General features: G+C 42.3%; 1 protein-coding gene across 11 annotated transcripts in view; it reads right to left on the bottom strand.

The window, feature by feature from the left end:
* The window catches only part of msi2b (musashi RNA-binding protein 2b), a 340308-nt gene that overhangs the window by 89180 nt on the left and 232313 nt on the right, over nucleotides 1–18815 (bottom strand). For all 11 annotated transcript variants that reach the window (XM_053847946.1, XM_053847947.1, XM_053847941.1 and 8 more), the window contains exon 8: nucleotides 14048–14130. In XM_053847946.1, the coding sequence (XP_053703921.1) occupies nucleotides 14048–14130 (83 nt within the window). The remainder of the gene's footprint in view (nucleotides 1–14047; nucleotides 14131–18815) is intronic.

The raw sequence follows: 18815 nt of genomic DNA on the forward strand, positions 1-18815 counted from the left end.
GTTATGACCTTTTCAATACATCTCTCATACATATTAACCTTGTAGGTATAACAGGAAGGTGTGGGAGGGATGGACTGGCAATGACTGTCCTTCAGGGAAAAGAGCAGTGTGCTTGTGTGTGTGTGTGTGTGTGTGTGTGTTGCTTCAATGAGCTTCACTAGTGAATGGATTCCATCAGTGGCCCAGCACAGAGAAGAAAGGAAACCATATGATAGATTTATTCAGTCCAAAAGACAGTTGGAGAAGGAAAGTAACAACATTGACTGTGAGGAAAAAATAAAATATAATTGTGTGACAAACTGTACAGAAGGCAAAAGTGTGACCCCACATTTTACTGCAAACTTTAGTTGGCAGCCGCATAAAAGCTCAGTTTACAATCATTTGTTTTGTGTTTTGTTAGACTTTTCTGTTGTGATAATAACATTTCCCCCAGCTTCATTTTTATCTGCATGATTTTTTTTTGCCTCACTGACGTGACCTCTTTTGGGGAATCTCAAGATTATTTTCGTATTTCTTAATTAGAATATCTGCACAATTATTTTAAAATATTAAAAAAAAGACTGAGTCATTGCACAGTGCTGAAAAAAAAGAGAAAAAAACACAACACCCTGGGCAATAACAAATACTGAGGCTATTTTAAGTCTATTCTGAGTAAACAATTGCATTTTATAAATTTAAGTGGAGCTTATGCATGCCGCAATGTGAGACTAAGCTGATGGACCAGCATGTCGTGCCAAAGACCTCTCACTTAACAGTCCACTCTGGCTACCCCACTAGGATCCCTGACTCCTTCCTAAGGTAGTATGCAGCAGGGGTCCAATACTTGTGGCACACAGGGCATTAGTGGCCCACAGGATGTGGTGCCAAGGCCTGCCACTGGATGTCTAGTTTAGAATGTGTGTTTCCCAAACGGGGCAGTCCCCATTCATCCAATGAGAAGTGGACACTTGAGGGGATGACTTGTTATCATGTGACACAGGTTGTTTGAAGCCAACTCCGGGACATTTTATTGGTTTTCAAGTGGTTTGCATTTTAATATTTACGTGGATTTAAAAACAACTGCAATTCTAATGCAATGCAATAATTACCATCCAGTTAATGATTTACCGTAATTTTCGGGCTATAGAGCACACCGGAATATTAGGTGCACCCATTAATTTAAGAAGGAAAATGTTCATACATAAGCCACACCAGGCCATAAGCGGCAGGTTCAGTGGTGCTGCTTTCAAGACTACAGGGTCCAGCATCGAGAGTGAGGAAATAGTGGAAACAAGCTGCGTAATAGAGAGCATCTTGATTTATCCATGCTGTTCTCACAATAGACAAGGTGCAGCTCTCCAGCCGGGATCTAGTCCGAAACCAAAACGCGACTCCCGGTGTTCACCTTGTACTCTTGAGCCGAATGCACTTTGTCTCGAGACAGCATCTCACATCTTTCATTCACATTAAAGCTCTCAAAAAGCGCTGTTTTCACCTGCGTGCCCAAACTTCAGACACCACTGCGGGTCTCAGCGGCTTCTTCTCGATTCCAGATCTCCATGAGATTGACTCTGTTGACGGAGCTGTGGACACGCAGGCGAAAACAGCACATTTTGAGTGCTTTAAGGACAAATAAAAAGCCTCTGATTTAATCTGATTTCATCCAGTAAAAATCCACATATTAGCCGCGCTGTTGTATAAGCTGCAGGACTCAGCCCGCCAGAAAAAAGTAGCGGCTTGTAGTGGAAATTACGGTAAATGGCTCTCCCAATGTCACGACCTAACGCCATGGTAGAGAGGATGGGTTGCAAAAACTACAAGACACCTCACTCCCCTGGGTCAGTGGCCCAGTATCATCAAGTCTAAGCCTCTGGTAGCTGGCTTGGAAAACACATACTTCGCAAAGTCTCATTAATAACTTACCAGACGAAAATAGTTCGGAGAAAACATTTTATGACAGTGGGAAACTGTTTTCTTGTTTGCGATGCATCGCAAATGTGACGGCTCCTTTTACTGGAAGGTTTCCAATGATTTTTGCCATTGAAATTTAATAATAAAATTCTCGGATTGTTCATTGTGGCTATTTCGAGTAACAACGGTAATGTGAAATTTGATCACAAATGTTCATTATACAGTAGCTTCAGAGGCAGTTTGATGCTTTATGGTGACAGTAGCTAAAATATTATTTATTAATAATACTGGATATTAATCAAATAAATTGTTTCTACAGTTTCAAAAATGAGAGGTGACAAAAGCCTTTTTTTTTCTTGGCTCTGGTGTGTCTGTTGCTTCGGGTCACTTGCCCCTAGGTGGACTTGATGAAATCCAGTTCTGAAGACAAATTCTTTCATCGACTCTTTACCATTTAGTCCAACGCTGCCAAATTCACGGACGATTTAATCTAAAGAGAGAGATCTTTTGTGAATCGGGAGTCACAGACTCTTTGTCCTGATCATGCATCCGTGGTCAATAAAAACACAGGGACAATTCTGGGAAGATCACAGTAGAAAAAGAGCTCTTCCAGGGCGAAAATGATGCCTTGAATGGTCAGCCATCTCCTCACTGCTATTTGGTCTGATGAGTATTTATTCAGAAAGAGAAGGAGGTCATTTGAAGATGGAGTCGCTCCCCGTTGAGCCGACACTGTTCCCTGATCACATCTCCGTATTCTGCGATGAAAATGTCCCACACTGAGTTACACTTGACGTGATGCGAGGATCATATGGTTGATGCCAACTGCAACTCATCGCTTCTTCAATGTCCATACACGTCGAGTGAATGGCTTTCAGCTCATTACACTGTCTTTCTTGTTTATCTCTCACAGATTTTCGCAGAGCGGACCAAGAACTGTGGAGAGCTTTTTTGGCAAGATGGCAAGGCACTTGCTATACAAACTCACTTTCAACTATCAAAATGTGTGGCTTTGCCTTCCTGCTTTAGAATCTCTGTAGATTTTTCTTTTTGAGATAAATGAATTTATTGGTTATTTGTGTCGACCATCTCCTGTGCAGAGCAATGAAATGCAAAAATCTAATTACTGAGCTCAGGCATCGGACAGAAAAAATAAAGGTAGAAAAAAATGGTAAATAAATATAAGATATATACAACAAATAGGTCATATTTCAGCTCACACAAACATTAATCTATGAAACAAATGGAAATGCAAGTTCATTAATAGCATTAAAAATGTGACTCAAAAATGTAAAATATGAGAATGGTGATTAAAATGAAGTGGAAATACATTTATTTTATGAGGAAAAGACTCATGTTAAGAGAACCAAATGTATGAGCCAGTTTAGAAATAAACATAAATCTAAACTGACAATAATGGGCTTTACACAAACCTGGCTCAGTGGGTAATGCATTGTTATTGATGTTTTATTACATGTAATATTTCCCACCGCCTATAACTTATACATTGAATCCAAGAATTGTGAAACCATTTGATTTAAGAGGCTGGTGAGTAAGATCACTGTTGGCTGCGTGAAAGCAGCCGCCAATGTCGCCTTGGATGTCAGTCTGATCCACGCTGGCGTCCTGCCAATCACTTCCATAAATTAAACAAACCTGGCACTGGAATCCACTCGGCGCCGTGGCGCGCTATTTTATGGCCATTATTACGACTTAATCTTACAGCCGGAGAAACAATTACAGTTATAGGATCAGTCATATTGACGACGCCGTTCCGTGCCAGTTTTGCGTATTTAAACGTTACGCTGTGTTCAGGGAAAATAGAGTGAAAATCTCTCGCTGACGCTGTTTCGCTTGTCCCATTAATATTGAACAAACCACATCATGGAAATAAAATCCGTAAACTAAGATGAGGCTGAGTACATTCCCGCAGATTAAACAGTGATGTTTAAATCCTCCCACCTCAATTAGTCTTGTTCTCTGGGTGAGCGAGGAAGCCGGGACTTCTCCGCTGCTGAGAGCAGTAATTGGTCGGCCATGTCAGGACGACACCGTCTGAGGCAGATGACAGACAGAAAGTTCCTCCCTCCTGTTGGGATCCTTCTCCTCGATTATTATTAGAAGTGACACACTAAAGAGCATTACATTGATTCACTGCACAAGAACCAATGTGAGTCCTTTTAATGACAAAAGTTATTCACACTAGACTAGAGAAGTGTGTGGGTGGCCTGATCAGCCTCAGCATGAGGAGTGAGAAGATGCATCTTCTCGTGTGTGTTGTGATTGTGTCAGAGTTATGAATTGTTGTGTGTCCAAAGGTGAGAGAATGTGTCAGACATAAGCATGTTGTTACACACAAGGATCAAGGTATTAGTGTGTTTCGGGAAGTGATCGTGTGTTCTTCTACTTTTATCGTTGTGAGAACTTAGATGAGTTCCTATCAACATTTGGGCCGGTCCTCACTTTGTCAAGCCTCAGTTTGAGGGTTAAAATTACAAATGTACAAAAACCCTTGTTATTATCATTGGGTTTTAGTTTGGTTCAGAGTAAAGGTTACGTTTAGCCACTTGTTTTCGATGGTTAGGTAAGGGTTATGTCAATGTATGTCAATGACCGTCCTCACTAAGATAGGAAGAGACAAACGTGTGTGTGAAAGTGTTGGAGAAAGTTGGGATACAATAAGAGTGCGCAATTTCAAGAATGGGATCGTGAGGAGAATAGGTTTACGTGTGTCTGTGACTGAGTTCAAGGAAGAGTCTGAGTGTGCACATTAAATGATGTGAGTTTCATGTGAGAGCTTGCGCTCATGGGAGTGTGTGACGCAAATATCGGTGTGTGTGTTTAACAGTTGCATTTCAGTGAATGTATCTGGGACATAGTCAGTCCCTCCAGGATTTTGCAGACTTTTTTCATTGATTGCTGTGGCCACAAATGCTTGATTTTGCAGTAGATTTTATTTTTTTAATTGCAGAGAAAGTTGCCATCATTCATGGTTCTGGAACAACATGATGGGAAATAAGGTCTTTTGCTAATTATTATTCAGTTTCAAGTCTAAAAACAACCAGGCTGCAATGATTTTAACTAAACAAGTTAAAGCATTATGTGAATGCTAAATTAAAACAGTTTTACATTACGATTCCGTGAGCAGTTTGCGGGGTTACCACGTGCGCTACTCACATGGGCAGAGACTGAGGGACGTTTGGATGGCTCTGAGGGTTAAAGGTTGGGAATGCGTGTGTGTAACTGGAGTTGTTCCGCGGTTCATTAATACAGCAGGTTCAAAACAGTAGCTGCTGACATGCTACACAGGCTCGGGATGTAGAGTGTCAGAAATAGAGTAGAGAGAGATGGATCTGGCGGTCAGCCATGTTTGTTTACATCCACCCCGTACAGTGGCTGGCTGACAGCGCGCTACAAAGAATCATTCAATCGCAACCCATTTTTGACAGTACATGTCAGTGTTTTGTGTCGCACATCTCAACAAGGTGGGAGTGAATATTATGATGCACATGCCGCATTAAAGAGTGGCGGAAAAAAGACTGAAGTGGTTGGTGGGATTTGCAGAAAATTTCCAGTGATTGGACAAAATTGCAGCACCTCGCCAAACTCTCAGGGATTGGTTGAATTTGCGTTGGCACATTGTGTTCGAGTAACAACGTGTGACAGAATATCTGTGTTTGTAGAGGTGCATGATGTGAGGTGACAAGAAGAACGTGCACAGGAGTGGGTGCAGTAACAAGTGTTTTTAAATGTGTATTTGTGAATGTTTTACGACATTTAAGTCTGGCTGCATCTGGGGTTTGTGTTGGAACATTTGAAGGGTCTACAGCTGCCATGTCAATGTGTTTGAGTGTGAAGAGCATGTGGGAAAGTGGGGTGAAAAGATGTATGTGTCAAGGAAAGTGCTTTTGCGTAGAGCTGTGACAGTCAGTAAGAGATTGTGTGTCTCCATGTGGATGTTTGAGTATATGCCGTATGAAAGCTGAAATCCAACTGTGCGTTAGTCACTGTTTAATCAAACAGCACACTTCCAGGGATCAAACGGCATCAGACACAAGTTTGTTGTGTGACATGGATTGATGTTTCTGAACTATTTTAAGTTTGGGTTATGATCTGACTAAAGAATCAGAACTATTTTACGTTTGGGTTCTGATCTGACTATAGAATCAGAACTATTTTACATGTGGGTTCAGATCTGATGATAGAATCAGAACTATTTTACATTTGGGTTCAGATCTGAGCAAGAATCTGAACTACTTTACATTTGGATTCAGATGTGATGAAAGAATCAGAACTATTTTACGTTTGGGTTCTGATCTGACTAAAGAATCAGAACTATTTTACATTTGGGTTCAGATCTGATGAATGAATCTGAACTATTTTACATTTGGGTTCAGATCTGATGAAAGAATCTGAACTATTTTACGTTTGGGTTCAGATCTGGGCAAGAATCTGAACTATTTTACGTTTGGGTTCAGATCTAAACAAAAATTGGAACTATTTTACCTTTGAGTTGAGATCTGACTAAAGAATCTGAACTATTTTACATGTGGGTTCAGATCTGACTAAAGAATCAGAACAATTTTACGTTTGGCTTCAGATCTGATGAAAGAATCAGAACTATTTTACGTTTGGGTTCAGATCTGAACAAAAATCTGAACTATTTTACCTTTGGGTTGAGATCTGACTAAAGAATCAGAACTATTTTACATGTGGGTTCAGATCTGACTAAAGAATCAGAACTATTTTACGTTTGGGTTCAGATCTGATGAAAGAATCAGAACTATTTTACGTTTGGGTTCAGATCTGATGAAAGAATCAGAACTAATTTACGTTTGGGTTCAGATCTGGGCAAGAATCAGAACTATTTTACGTTTGGGTTCAGATCTGAGCAAAAATCTGAACAGTTTTACGTTTGGGTTCAGATCTGAACAAAAATCGGAACTATTTTACCTTTCGGTTGAGATCTGACTAAAGAATCTGAACTATTTTACGTTTGGGTTCAGATCTGACTAAAGAATGGTATTCTCTCTTGTAGGGTTGTTCATCTCACTCAGCATTTACAGGAACACTGTCGGACTCCTGCAGAGGTGAGTGCTCCACACGAACAGCTCTCTGAGATTCACCCTGTTTTTAATTATACATGAGGTTGAGCGAGGAAGAGGATGATGTGCTCCCTTGAGGCCTGCGTGGCACATGAACACTAGGTGATTGACCAGGACACTAAAGGTCCGGTCACTCACATCTGAGTGGGCATTGACCCACTACACTTCCACGAGCCCTAGAGAGGGTGGGCAAGAGGACGGTGGGCTGCACGCTCCCGTGTGGGGTGGAATTTCTGTCCGCATCAATTATTCAGCGGCCATCTAAGATAACACTTGCAGTGAGGATGGATGAGGTCTATTTCTGTATGGTACTTCATAACAACTGAGACAGGAGGCATTTTTTATCTTTGAGCTTCAGACGGCGACAGACCTCTCCACTGTACCGGTGAGAAAAAAAAAATCTGAAGTGTCTGAAAAATGCTCTTAACACTCCACATCCCTCTCTCTTCGCCACGATTCCCAGATGTCAGCACTTTGTAGATCAGAGGGACATGCTTATTTCCTGCACACTGGGACATTTATCTTAGGTGTTGCAGAGACAGACGGCTACAACGGTGACAAAAGCCTCCTAACGCTGGCCCTTGCTCTGTTCTTTCACAATATGGCACATTCTTTCTATTAAAAAAAAGAAACTTGTTGAACCCCCTGAAGCTTTTGTGAGTATTAGTCACCCTGAAAGAGTAAGCAAACTGAGACTTTCAGGAATATTTTAGCAGCCTTGTCAAGACTCTGCTTTCATCTCAAGAGGAACAAGATGTCAAAGGTGCATCACATCCCAGTCACATGTGCCCACAAGTGCATGAGAAATAGACCTTGTGGCCATCAGAGTTCACTTCTCATTCTTGTGTCATGTAGTTCTACAGAGGCCAAATGGAATGGAATACAATAACTGAACCCAGCGACCACTTTGAGATATTAAGAACCATCTTGAATGCTGTGTATTAGTGAAGAGTCGATGAGGTTTCATGAAACAGTGTCCAGATTTTCAGAGGCCACAAGATGGCACTTTCATTTCGGTAAGTGGCCTTTGAAAACTACGGCACTGTTTGATCAACCATCCCACCTTAGAGAGGGTAGATGAGGACTCATGAAACCTAATATTCAGAGGCCACTAGATAGTGCACTTGGTTTAGAAATGGTGTGACGCTCCATTGAATTAGTTGCTCAAGAACAAACATTTGACAGCAGACAGTGCCATCTGGTGGCCTTTGAAAATGAGGACACTGTTTCATGAAACGCCGTCTACCCATCATTACCTGCAGTAATGTTTCACGGCACCTCATGTGCTCATCCCTGCTGTGCGTCACAAACAGCTACAAGCCCAAAAAAGCACTCTTCAAATCTTTGGTTTTTAAGTTATTTGCTTGGTTTACATGGACCTGACTTGGAACTGGTTGATCTGATTGAAAATGCTGTCTGCATACATGTCTTCCAAATGAAATGGTCAGCTCAGTTCAACAAACACTTGGGTGGTTTATGGCTGAGCCGATCGTCTCTCCCCAGTAAACTCATTCTTAACAAACACGAGTCCTCTCTGCAACGGAACCAGTATACGGCAGATCCACCGCCTCAACAGTGAAAGTGCTCTGTTCAAATCCACTTGCTGCAGTGAGTGAACATTAACTTCAAAATAATGCCGAACTATTTTATCTAGAAAAAAATAGCTGTTATGGGATCCTCGAGTAGCTTGTATTTCTGTTGGTGTCTGGATGCTTCTGGCTATTTACGCTCGGTTTTACAGTACTGCACATGTCAGAGTACTACTCAGTGCTCATGCATCAAATATTCGATCCATGAGCAAATCAGGTAGTATCGTTTCACGTCATGTTAAATGAAGATTTAATCTCCTGTCAGAATACGTGTAGTTGTGGCTACAGTGTGATAAATAGATCCATGTCATGGATGCCTTTCCTTTCAGCACTCCGCTTTCCTCTCACAGTTGAAAAACATTGAGAAGTTGGAGTAAGTTAATAGCCCCCGGGCGAGTCTGTCTGCGGCTGTTATCTTCATTTACATGAAGCAAAGAGAGAATCAAACTGTTTAGTAATATCAACTCCATGACGATGGGTGTTGCCATGACGTCCCCTGTCCTTCCAGTTAGACCACTCTGCAACCGAGTTGGACATGCTTGAACTATAGACTAGTCTATAGACAGAGGTATTACGTATCATAAATCACAAATACATAATCGATATAATGCTCTAAAAGCCACTGCGAGAGGCAGCATGCTGTTAAAAGGCCTCTCATTCCACTAGTACAGCACTTGAGGCACGAGGAAGCACGTACCCTGCTCCTTTGACTATAGACTTGTGGAGGCCTGGCTGCTCTGGATCCTGTCCTTCATTACGACCAGCTGGCAGGTGACTTGGAAGGGAACGTCTAACAGGTTGACATCACTCCCATCTTGGCCTCACAACTGCAACAGCAACGGGTCGAGTTCCAAATGATTTAAGACATTTCTGGAAGCCAGTCTCCTTCAAATAGAGCGCCTTCTTTATCTTCTTCACTTTCACCAAATTAAATTCACCACAACTTGATTTGAGCTGTTAGATTCTCTTGAAGCCATTAATTGTAATATTAACAACTTTAATGCGCCAAGCCCAAATTGCAAGTTGAAATACTGTCAAAGTCCATTTAAATTAAAAATTAAGTTACAATTAGACATCTTAACTGGGCAGTCAGCTTTGGTGTTATATTGCTTAAACTCAGCGTCAAACACTGATATTAACCAATTCAATATCTGCTCAATGTCACCTGTGGAGTGTACAACACTGTTTCAACACTGCCCAGACCAAATGATCGGACGGCGTCATGATCCATGAGGAAAACCTTGGTGGAGGCTCGAAGTTACTGTTTGAAAAGCAGGCTCAAACTTTTGAATACTGTACGAGTTGCAACTTGTTTAAAATGTAATATGGCTAGTTTCATTTGCTCTACTGGGGGTTGCTGAAAGAGAAGACTTTCTTGGTGAGGCTCTCCACCTATCTGGGAGTGACTTTTGTGAACTATCTGGGTCCAAGATGACTATCCTGCCCTTCACTTCTCATTTTCACCGTCTCCCATGCTCCCATGCCATCCTTTTACTGTACTAGGACAGTGGTCCCAGAGTTTATGGTAACTGCTAGAGGGGTGGCCAATACAGGGAACTTTCAGAGCAGTAAATATGCTGACAAAAGCGATCACGGCTTGAATGCATTATAACAAGTGCAAAACTGTTTGCTCACAGTGTTGGGGGAAAAATGCACAAAGTCATCTTCCGAGGGGTCAATTGTTAGCAGAAGCGAGGGGGGCGCACTGCATGGCACTGGCCTGGCAGTCTCCAGAGTGCACAATAAAGGAGGGGCAGGCACTGAGCAGTCAGGACTTCACTTGTAATCCATGTTGTTGTGCTCAATTTCCGTTATTTATATGACTCAACCACCTGTCAAATACTCTGCATCAGCAATCTGCAAGGCCCTGGCAGCTGTCATGCTAAGTGAGACTGTTCATAACACTGGATACTTCCACTTGTGTCTTTCCAAATCCAAACTTGCCACGTTGCCAACCACAAAACCGGATTGCTTTGATTTCAACAGCATCACCAATTTACCTGTTTCTAATTGCTCAGGAGAATGTCAGCATATATATATATATATATATATATATATATATATATATCTATATATATATATATATATATATATATATATAGATATATATATATATATATATATATATATATATATATATATACACACACAAACTGCCTGGCCAAAAAAAAATTTGCCTCCAAAAAAAAGGGTCATACACTCTAATATTTTGTTGGAGCGCCTTTAGCTTTGATTACAGCACGTATTCGCTGTGGCATTGTTTCGACAAGCTTCTGCAATGTCACAAGATTGATTTCCATCCAGTGTTGCATTCATTTTTCACCAAGACCTTGCATTGATGATGGTAGAGTCTGACCACTGCGCAAAGCCTTCTCCAGCACATCCCAAAGATTCTCAATGGGGTTAAGGTCTGGACTCTGTGGTGGCCAATCCATGTGTGAAAATGATGCCTCATGCTCCTTGAACCAGTCTGTCACAATTGGAGCCCGATGCATCCTGGCATTGTCATCTTGGAATATGCCCGTGCCATCAGGGAAGAAAAAAATCCATTGATGGAATGACCTGGTCATTGAGTATATTCAGGTAGTCAGCTGACCTCATTCTTTGAGGACATAATGTTGCTGAACATAGACCTGACCAGCTGCAGCAACCCCATACCTATTTGCTTAGTTAAATCCATGTGGCGACTTTTTTTTTTTGGCCAGGCAGTGTATATAGTCTATATAAAATTTAGCCTTCTTGGACTTCTACAGTAACAATCATTAATAAGCCTCTTCAGAGATAAACTGAAATAAAATCAATTGGGATATGTTCACAGATAAATTAAAAATATGAACAAGTAAAATATGTCCGCTGATAAGCTCATAAAAACATTCTAAACCTCTTTGAAAATGACATCAAACTGTGTGACAGAAAAATGAAATTTGGCTTAAGAGGCATGTGTTCAACAGTGAATGGTCCCACTGCAGTTTAAACAGCCGAGTCTCTGTCTCCAAGTACGAAAGCTTGGACGTTCCTTATTGTCAGGCCAAGTGAGTGTGTACAAGTTGGACAGGAGATCTACTGGACAGTCTGGGGTGTGGACAGTGATGCGATACAGAATCACAGAGGGAAGTAAACCGGGGTCATGTGTGACCTGGGCTGCTCCCCAGTGAACACGGTTCTACTACACTGGACCTGTCAGTCACATGGTCAGCGGCTCGCTCAGCTCGGGGAGAAGTGAAGACGTACCACCATGGAAGGAGTTCCAGTCAACGAGGGGGAAGACAAGTGCTCTCTCCAGTCAATCACAGTCAGAGCAAATCTCTAGAGTACTGTAGTGAGGAAAAGGACGGCGGGGAACCCACAGTCACACTCTCAGGTCACTTCCTGTCAACTAACACGAACACCCTCTACACCTGTGGAAAAATGTGTCTTGTTGTGATGGAATATGATCTTGCAAACTTCACATGCACTTGAGATCGGATGTTTAAAACCACTTCTGAAGGTTGTCAGACTGATGTCTAGTTATGCCAGCAAGGCAGGGCATTGGCACCAATCCCGGCTGACAATGGTCCAAGAGAGGACACAATAAATAAATCACATTTTCACCAGTCAGGCCCAGTGTTTTTCCTTGGATGAGGATTAGAACCTGCATTGTTTAAAGGGCTTTAATGATCATTTACCTCAAATGACTCCAACTTTCTTAACACTGTAGCTCCACACCTGAGGCTACATGACTGTTAGTGTCGATCTCTCTACTAGTCTTCTACTAATGTGACACCACAGTAACTACAATGGAATATTTGTTACATAGCTGTATATATGTATAGTATATAGTTTGCATAAATCTAATTGAGTTGTTACATTTAACACTGGAAAAAGTCACACAACTTTCTAGGCATCAATGTGTATGCTATGGCAGTGATTCTTAACCACAGGGCCGGGGCCCATGGTTGGGCCCTCAGCGCCCCCTAGAAGGGTGCTAAAAGTTTTTTGTTTTACACATTTGGGCTGCGAGACGCTCAGTTCTAATACATTAGCCACATATGGTGGCAGTGGTGTGTCAATGAATTGACTTGACAGCTGCAACAACAATGGAGAAGTTCTTACACTTTACTTATACCCTCTATGGAGTTTAAATAAAATACATCATTTTTATGTTATCATATTTAGACATGGATTTATATACTTATTTTATTGAGAATTGTATTCACTTTTTCCAATTTTCTCAACAGTTTGCATTAAGTGTCGTTTTTTTTTTTCTTTTTTTCTTTAGTAAAATTGCTGAACATGGCTTGCACCTGGTTCTGCTGCCTGATGGACTTTTCGATGCCAAATGTCTTTGCAATGTTCACATGGTTTTAGGTCATTTCATAAGGTTTTATTTTTCTTACGTGTAAGTTGATTAATTATGGTTATTGATCACAAATAAAATTAAGAGCAATGGATCAGTTCTATTACTTGAATGGGCCCATCAAGTCAGTACCCACAGAGATGTTAGCCACATATTCTATGACAAAGAGTAGGCAATGACCGAGTTGTATGTTCAGAGAGCATTACAGAAAATCCCTTGAACTGCCTGCTACAGAGGCAACAGAACAGTGACAAGCCATGTCTGATAAGGCAACATTGGTTGTTCAGCACTGTGATGGAAAAGAAACTTTTATATGAAGGAGACAAACTTTGATTTAGTCCTCAAAACGCTCTTTCAAACGCTTGGAGAAGTGACAAAAACATACATTTAAATCATTAACTGCCAGTCCAAAAACTGGTTTCCATTTCAGTCTCATCATATCGTGACCCCTAAAAAGTTGTTTAGAACATTTTTAACAAAAGTGCTGAATTCAATTTTACCATCATAAATACAGGGGTTTCTCCAAAATTTCCCAACGGATTCTCCGTTGCAGCCTCTGGGTGGTTCATCCTGCATCGCTGAAGAGCAGGCTTTAATTAAGAGGTCCACCTGAGAACTTCTCAAGGGCACCAGAACATTCTGCCTGCTCTTGGGCCTATGGATGTGGCAATGCATAATCGGACACGTGAGGACTCCACCATTTACGACTGATTGCTTCGTTGTTACTGGTGTAAATAAAACCAGTCGCTGGGATTGAGTGGAAGGTGTTAATCCTTAACTAATGAACTCCACCAGTAGCTGCTGCCTCCCTGGACGGCTCACACCGCCTCTTATGTGTGTTAGGGATTCAGGAAAAAAAAAAAGGGAGGCTTTACAGGCTTCACTCTCCTGTCCCTCAGCCTGACAGGCACGACTCAGTCACACAATTTCACGGTTTGTGGGCAGTGCACACCAGCCCTTTTTCCCATCCCTGAAGCAACAAATGTGTGTGTTTGCCAGCGCATATGAACAAACACACACATGCACACAAACCCAATCTGCTATTAATACGAGTGGAAAAGAAGAAATCAAATATTAATCCTTCAACGTCACACCTGGAATTGAAAAAAAAAAAAGACTGGACTTACCATTTTATTATTGATTTCATGAAAATGAATTTCACAGACTTTCTCTACGATGTCTTCACTCTCAAAAGTTATGAAACCAAATCCTGAAACAGAAAAGGAGACAGAGAGAGATGAGTTTGTGAACAAAACTGGGAGAAAGTCTGCGACAGGATCTTAATCAGGAACTTGGCGAGATTGGCGCGAGAAGGGAAACGACGGACATTGTGCTCCTCGACTCGAGATGATGATGAAATGGGCCACGTTATTAAGGTCATGCTCGGACCTCTCCCATAAAAGGAGGACGGGGAAAATATAAAAAAAATAATCTTCTAATGAGATTCAGGGAGCCACGGCCATCTGAATTTCATTAAAAGCGTTTTGTGTGCTTCTTATTGAAATCTATAACAAGCAATCCGTTTTATGTTAATGCAGGTCTGAGCGTTGGCACTACGATCTTTGCACTGTATTTATAGGATAAAAGCTTAACCCCTTTGTTAAACAGAGAGCCAGAGAAGAGATGGCTGCAGACATTGGAAGGAGTGAGGATTGCCGTCCTCCCTTCTGTGCTTTGATTGCGATGCACAAAGCAATCTGGCAAGTGGAAAGCCAGGGTTGAAAGGAAACTGATACTCTATTACCATTGAAGAAGAGGAAACAGCACACAAGGAAAACAGTTAGTGAATAAAAGCAGCGAGTGGCACTGAAGAAGAAATGAGTTTCTTTTCAAAAGCAGCAAACACCAGACGACGATATGAAACCACCTCAGATTGAGCTTTAAGAGGCGACACTGCAAACAGCTCGCCATCTGACACATGCAGGAGCAATTTATTATCATGGTATGTCAGACGACAGAGTGAGAACAGCCATCGAGGAGGTGGGAGACAGATTTAGTCAACAATAAGAGGCAGGGGTAGTTGTTTATAGAGATGGATAAAAGTAAGTGTTGTCGTTTTTGGTTGAAGATAAATCCTGGGAAGCCACTAAAAGTCATTAGACACCTCACAGAAGAAAGCACAGCCGTCTCAGCATGCGAGAGACTATTTCCAAAGATAGTTGTCACAATGGTGGAAGCACAACATGTTTCACAATACAAACATGGGCAGAGCACCAGACATCGAGACACGATAACATCTTATGAACCAAAACAAGTCTATACCTTTAAATAAACCAAACAATAGAGTGTGACAAAGAACTGCAAGCGCTTTTGGGATGTTTTAACAAGTCTGTCTCTTGACAAGGTGTAGACGAAAAAGATGCCTGCGCCAACAGACTTTCTGCTGTGAGGTGTTAATGAGGAGCTCACGGCATTACTACCATTTACTTGGTCAGGTTTAGAGCAACTCATTTACTGCTTTGAGTGACTTTTAAAATGATACTGGACCCACAATGAACACAGCAGTATGTTTTTGTTTGCACCAAACTCTCCGATTGACAATACTTACATTAAATAATGGTTGCACACTTCCTAGTTCAAATTTACCACCACTTTCTAGTCAGTCCAAATGAGCAGACATGCACCATCTGCACTGAGTCACATCAACTCAGGTTACAGGTTACGCAGAATGGGTGTATGCACAGACAAAAACGGACAAAAAAAAAAGTAGTCACACAAATTTTGGTTTTCAATAAAGAAATTCTATGGAACTGCAATGCTAGGTGTTGACTTAGAAATTCCAGCTGGTGAGGCTTGTCCAGTTGTTCAAGAGGGCACACTGCATTTCATGTTATGTCAGAGAGACATTATTTTTTTGCTGAGTCTAAACAGCTATAGGATGGCATGTTCTTCACAATGCCCGCGCGGTGTGCATGAGTTAGATTACAGACGAACCAAGACTCATTGTTTGCCTATAGCTGTAGTTCTAACCTAGGAATGTCTTGCAGTAAGGTTGCTGCATCACTGCCCTCAAGATGTAAAAAACATGTTGCTATTGACTAGTGTTGAAGTCAAGACCACACCAACCGAGACTGAGACATTACCGGGACGGCATAGCACCCAGACCCAGACAACACTGAGGCATTAGGAGAACATGGCCAAGATTAGACCAAGATATTTGGAGGTTGAGACTGAGACAAATACCAAGACAGTCTATATAAAGAGTCTCTAACTGATCCACAAATGAGTCCCAGTGGGTGCAGGCCTATGTTGGTTAACCAATCAGGTGTGAGCTGAAACAAACAGCACCAGTCTGACAATAAGTAGTCATCACCTTCAGTGTTCTGGAATCCTCATGATTATTAAGGAACAAAAACAGCACCCATTGTGGCCCTCTTGTGGATCAGTCTCAGACCCCGATAAATATCAACACAACAAAACTGAACAAAAAGCCAGAATCCTTCTTATAACAGTTATGACAGTTTCCTCAGTCAGTCTCTTGAATAGAAACGCAGGGTTCGCCAAGTCCGAGACTGAGACAAGACCCTGTAAAAATGCATTCAAGAGACCCTTAGAAAGCGGTCTACTACAACACCACTGCTGACACAAAACACCATAAGTAATGCTGTTCAGAAAAGAATGGATTACAGACATGTAAACCATAAAACTCAGGCACATTACATGACCAACACAGATGCAGTGTGAAAGCATGCTGATCAAAGACATAACTGACGTCTAGCTGTTTTGTGATGCCAAGATTGTCACCAGAGGAACGCAAATGGGCTTTGGGACATCAAGCAGGATTATTGCCAGAGGTTTTGGGTGCCATGGTTCCACCATCCGGAGTCAATGGTTTCCATCAGACAAGAGCCAGGCATGGCACATACCGCCAAGATTGAGACATTGTTCGCCGCCATATTGAGGATCGTACATTGCAGGGTGTTGTCCCCATGCGGCTGTCGACGCCATATGTTGGGTCCATCCTGACTCTAAGGAGATCACAAACAATGGTGAAGGGCTGTTGGTGTAGTGTTTTGTTCTTCGCCGCTTGTGAAATCCTGACTGATGTCAAAGGGTATGGCTTATTATTAGTTATCTCCAGGACTGTGTAGAGCAAATGAAGGCAGCATTGTGGTGTGGGAAGGGATCAGCTACTGTCACAGAACTGCTTTGATCGCTCTTCGTGGCGGAGAGAATGCCGTTTATTACCGTGACATATCGTGATATAATATTCTTCAGAACAACGCTGTTCCTGTCCTTGAACACCATCAGGATTTGCACACATTACATCGAGACAAAGCTTGCGCACAGGATGCAGGATGCAGGTGACCAACAACATCCATCGATGTCAATGGCCTGCCTTGTCACTAGACCAACCAACTTGGGAATTGGAAACTGCCATGGAGTAGAAGAGCGGAATGCTGTGCTTCAAAAATTCCATTTTTAATTGGACGTAACAAGACATTTGTTGCAAGTTGCAAAAGAAGAATGATCCTGGAAGAAACGTTTGGATGGAATCAAAAGGTCATGATTCTCACTTAATAAAGTGACTATCGAAAAAGTCATTATACCAAAATTGAATTCTCCCTCCCCCTTTTGTCATGTTTGACCACAGCCAGTTTAGTTAAAAAAAACAACAAAACAAAAACTGAACTTTTTTAACGCTGATGTGAGCACAGCAGATTAAACAGAGACAACACTAACACATAGACGATCTAATGAGTGGTTATGAGACAGAACATCAATTTCCACGGAGACATAGTGGCGCTAAGCTACAATGGAACTGCAGCCCACATGTGTGAGCGAGGGCAGGAAGGGGGGCGTGCGTGAGGCGGCGACGAGGGGCTGGCGGCAACGACAGGCAGCAACAGTAGATGCACCCTAGTCTCCGGCTCGGCCCACCTTCATGCCAGCACGCGGAGCACTTTTGACAACCAACAAATCAACCGCCAGGAGTAATTTGTCACAGTGGGGGTGTGAGAGTCTGGAGGGAATGAGGGTGAACGGGACGAAGAAGAAGGTGGAAATGAAAGCAGAGGGGGGCGGGGAGAGAAGGAGAGAGATGGAAAAAGTGACAAGGAGAGAGGTTAGCGCACATGGCCTCTGTCGCCACACTCCTTCCTCCTCCTACAAGCAGCTCCTCCATCAACTGACAGCACATTTTCTACCGCACCATTATATCCAGCGGGGTCAGGGCCGAGCCGTATCACTGCTGATGCCACCAGCAGGGGCCCTCCACCCATGACTGGATCTCTTTAAATGAACAAAAAGACATTTCGCTGCGGTGTAAACTACACCTGCAATCAGCTGAGAAAAATAGCTCCAGTAAACAAGCGCACCTTCACACCTGCCAATGAGGCATTCATCTGAGGCTTTCTTAGTAACTACCTCTGTTCTGAATGAGTAACAAGGGGAATATTTGGACGTATACATGGAGGAACAAAAGACTGAATGGCCTGGATTATCTGTAATTGGAGTCTCACCATGAAGAGAGGGATTTTCAAAAGGACGACAAAAAAAACTGTTATCCAGCTGTGCTTCTACGAACGGCCATACGGGGCAGCAGTCCCACCACCAGCTGACAAACAATGCCCGCCGGACATAAAGAGAGAAGTGTTATCTCGCCCACAGTGAAGAACCTTCACGCAGGCGAAACAAAGGCCTGTAAATAGAAAGACAGGGACGTCTGATAGGAAAGCTGATAATTGGTGTTGTGCAGCTCGTGGCTCGGGCTTCCTGGCAGCGCTCACTCACACACCGCTGGCCTTGGCCTCGTCTCATTGCTCCACACAGCACAGCCTTTTACCAGTTTTCCCAAACAAATGGAGGAATGTATAAATTTAAGCTGCAGAGGCGACAAGACGTGAGGCTCCACAGATTGCTCACTAGTGATTTGAAGCGGCTTCAATGCACTGA

This window comes from Synchiropus splendidus, chromosome 17, assembly GCF_027744825.2.
Source record: "Synchiropus splendidus isolate RoL2022-P1 chromosome 17, RoL_Sspl_1.0, whole genome shotgun sequence".
NCBI lineage: Eukaryota > Metazoa > Chordata > Actinopteri > Syngnathiformes > Callionymidae > Synchiropus > Synchiropus splendidus.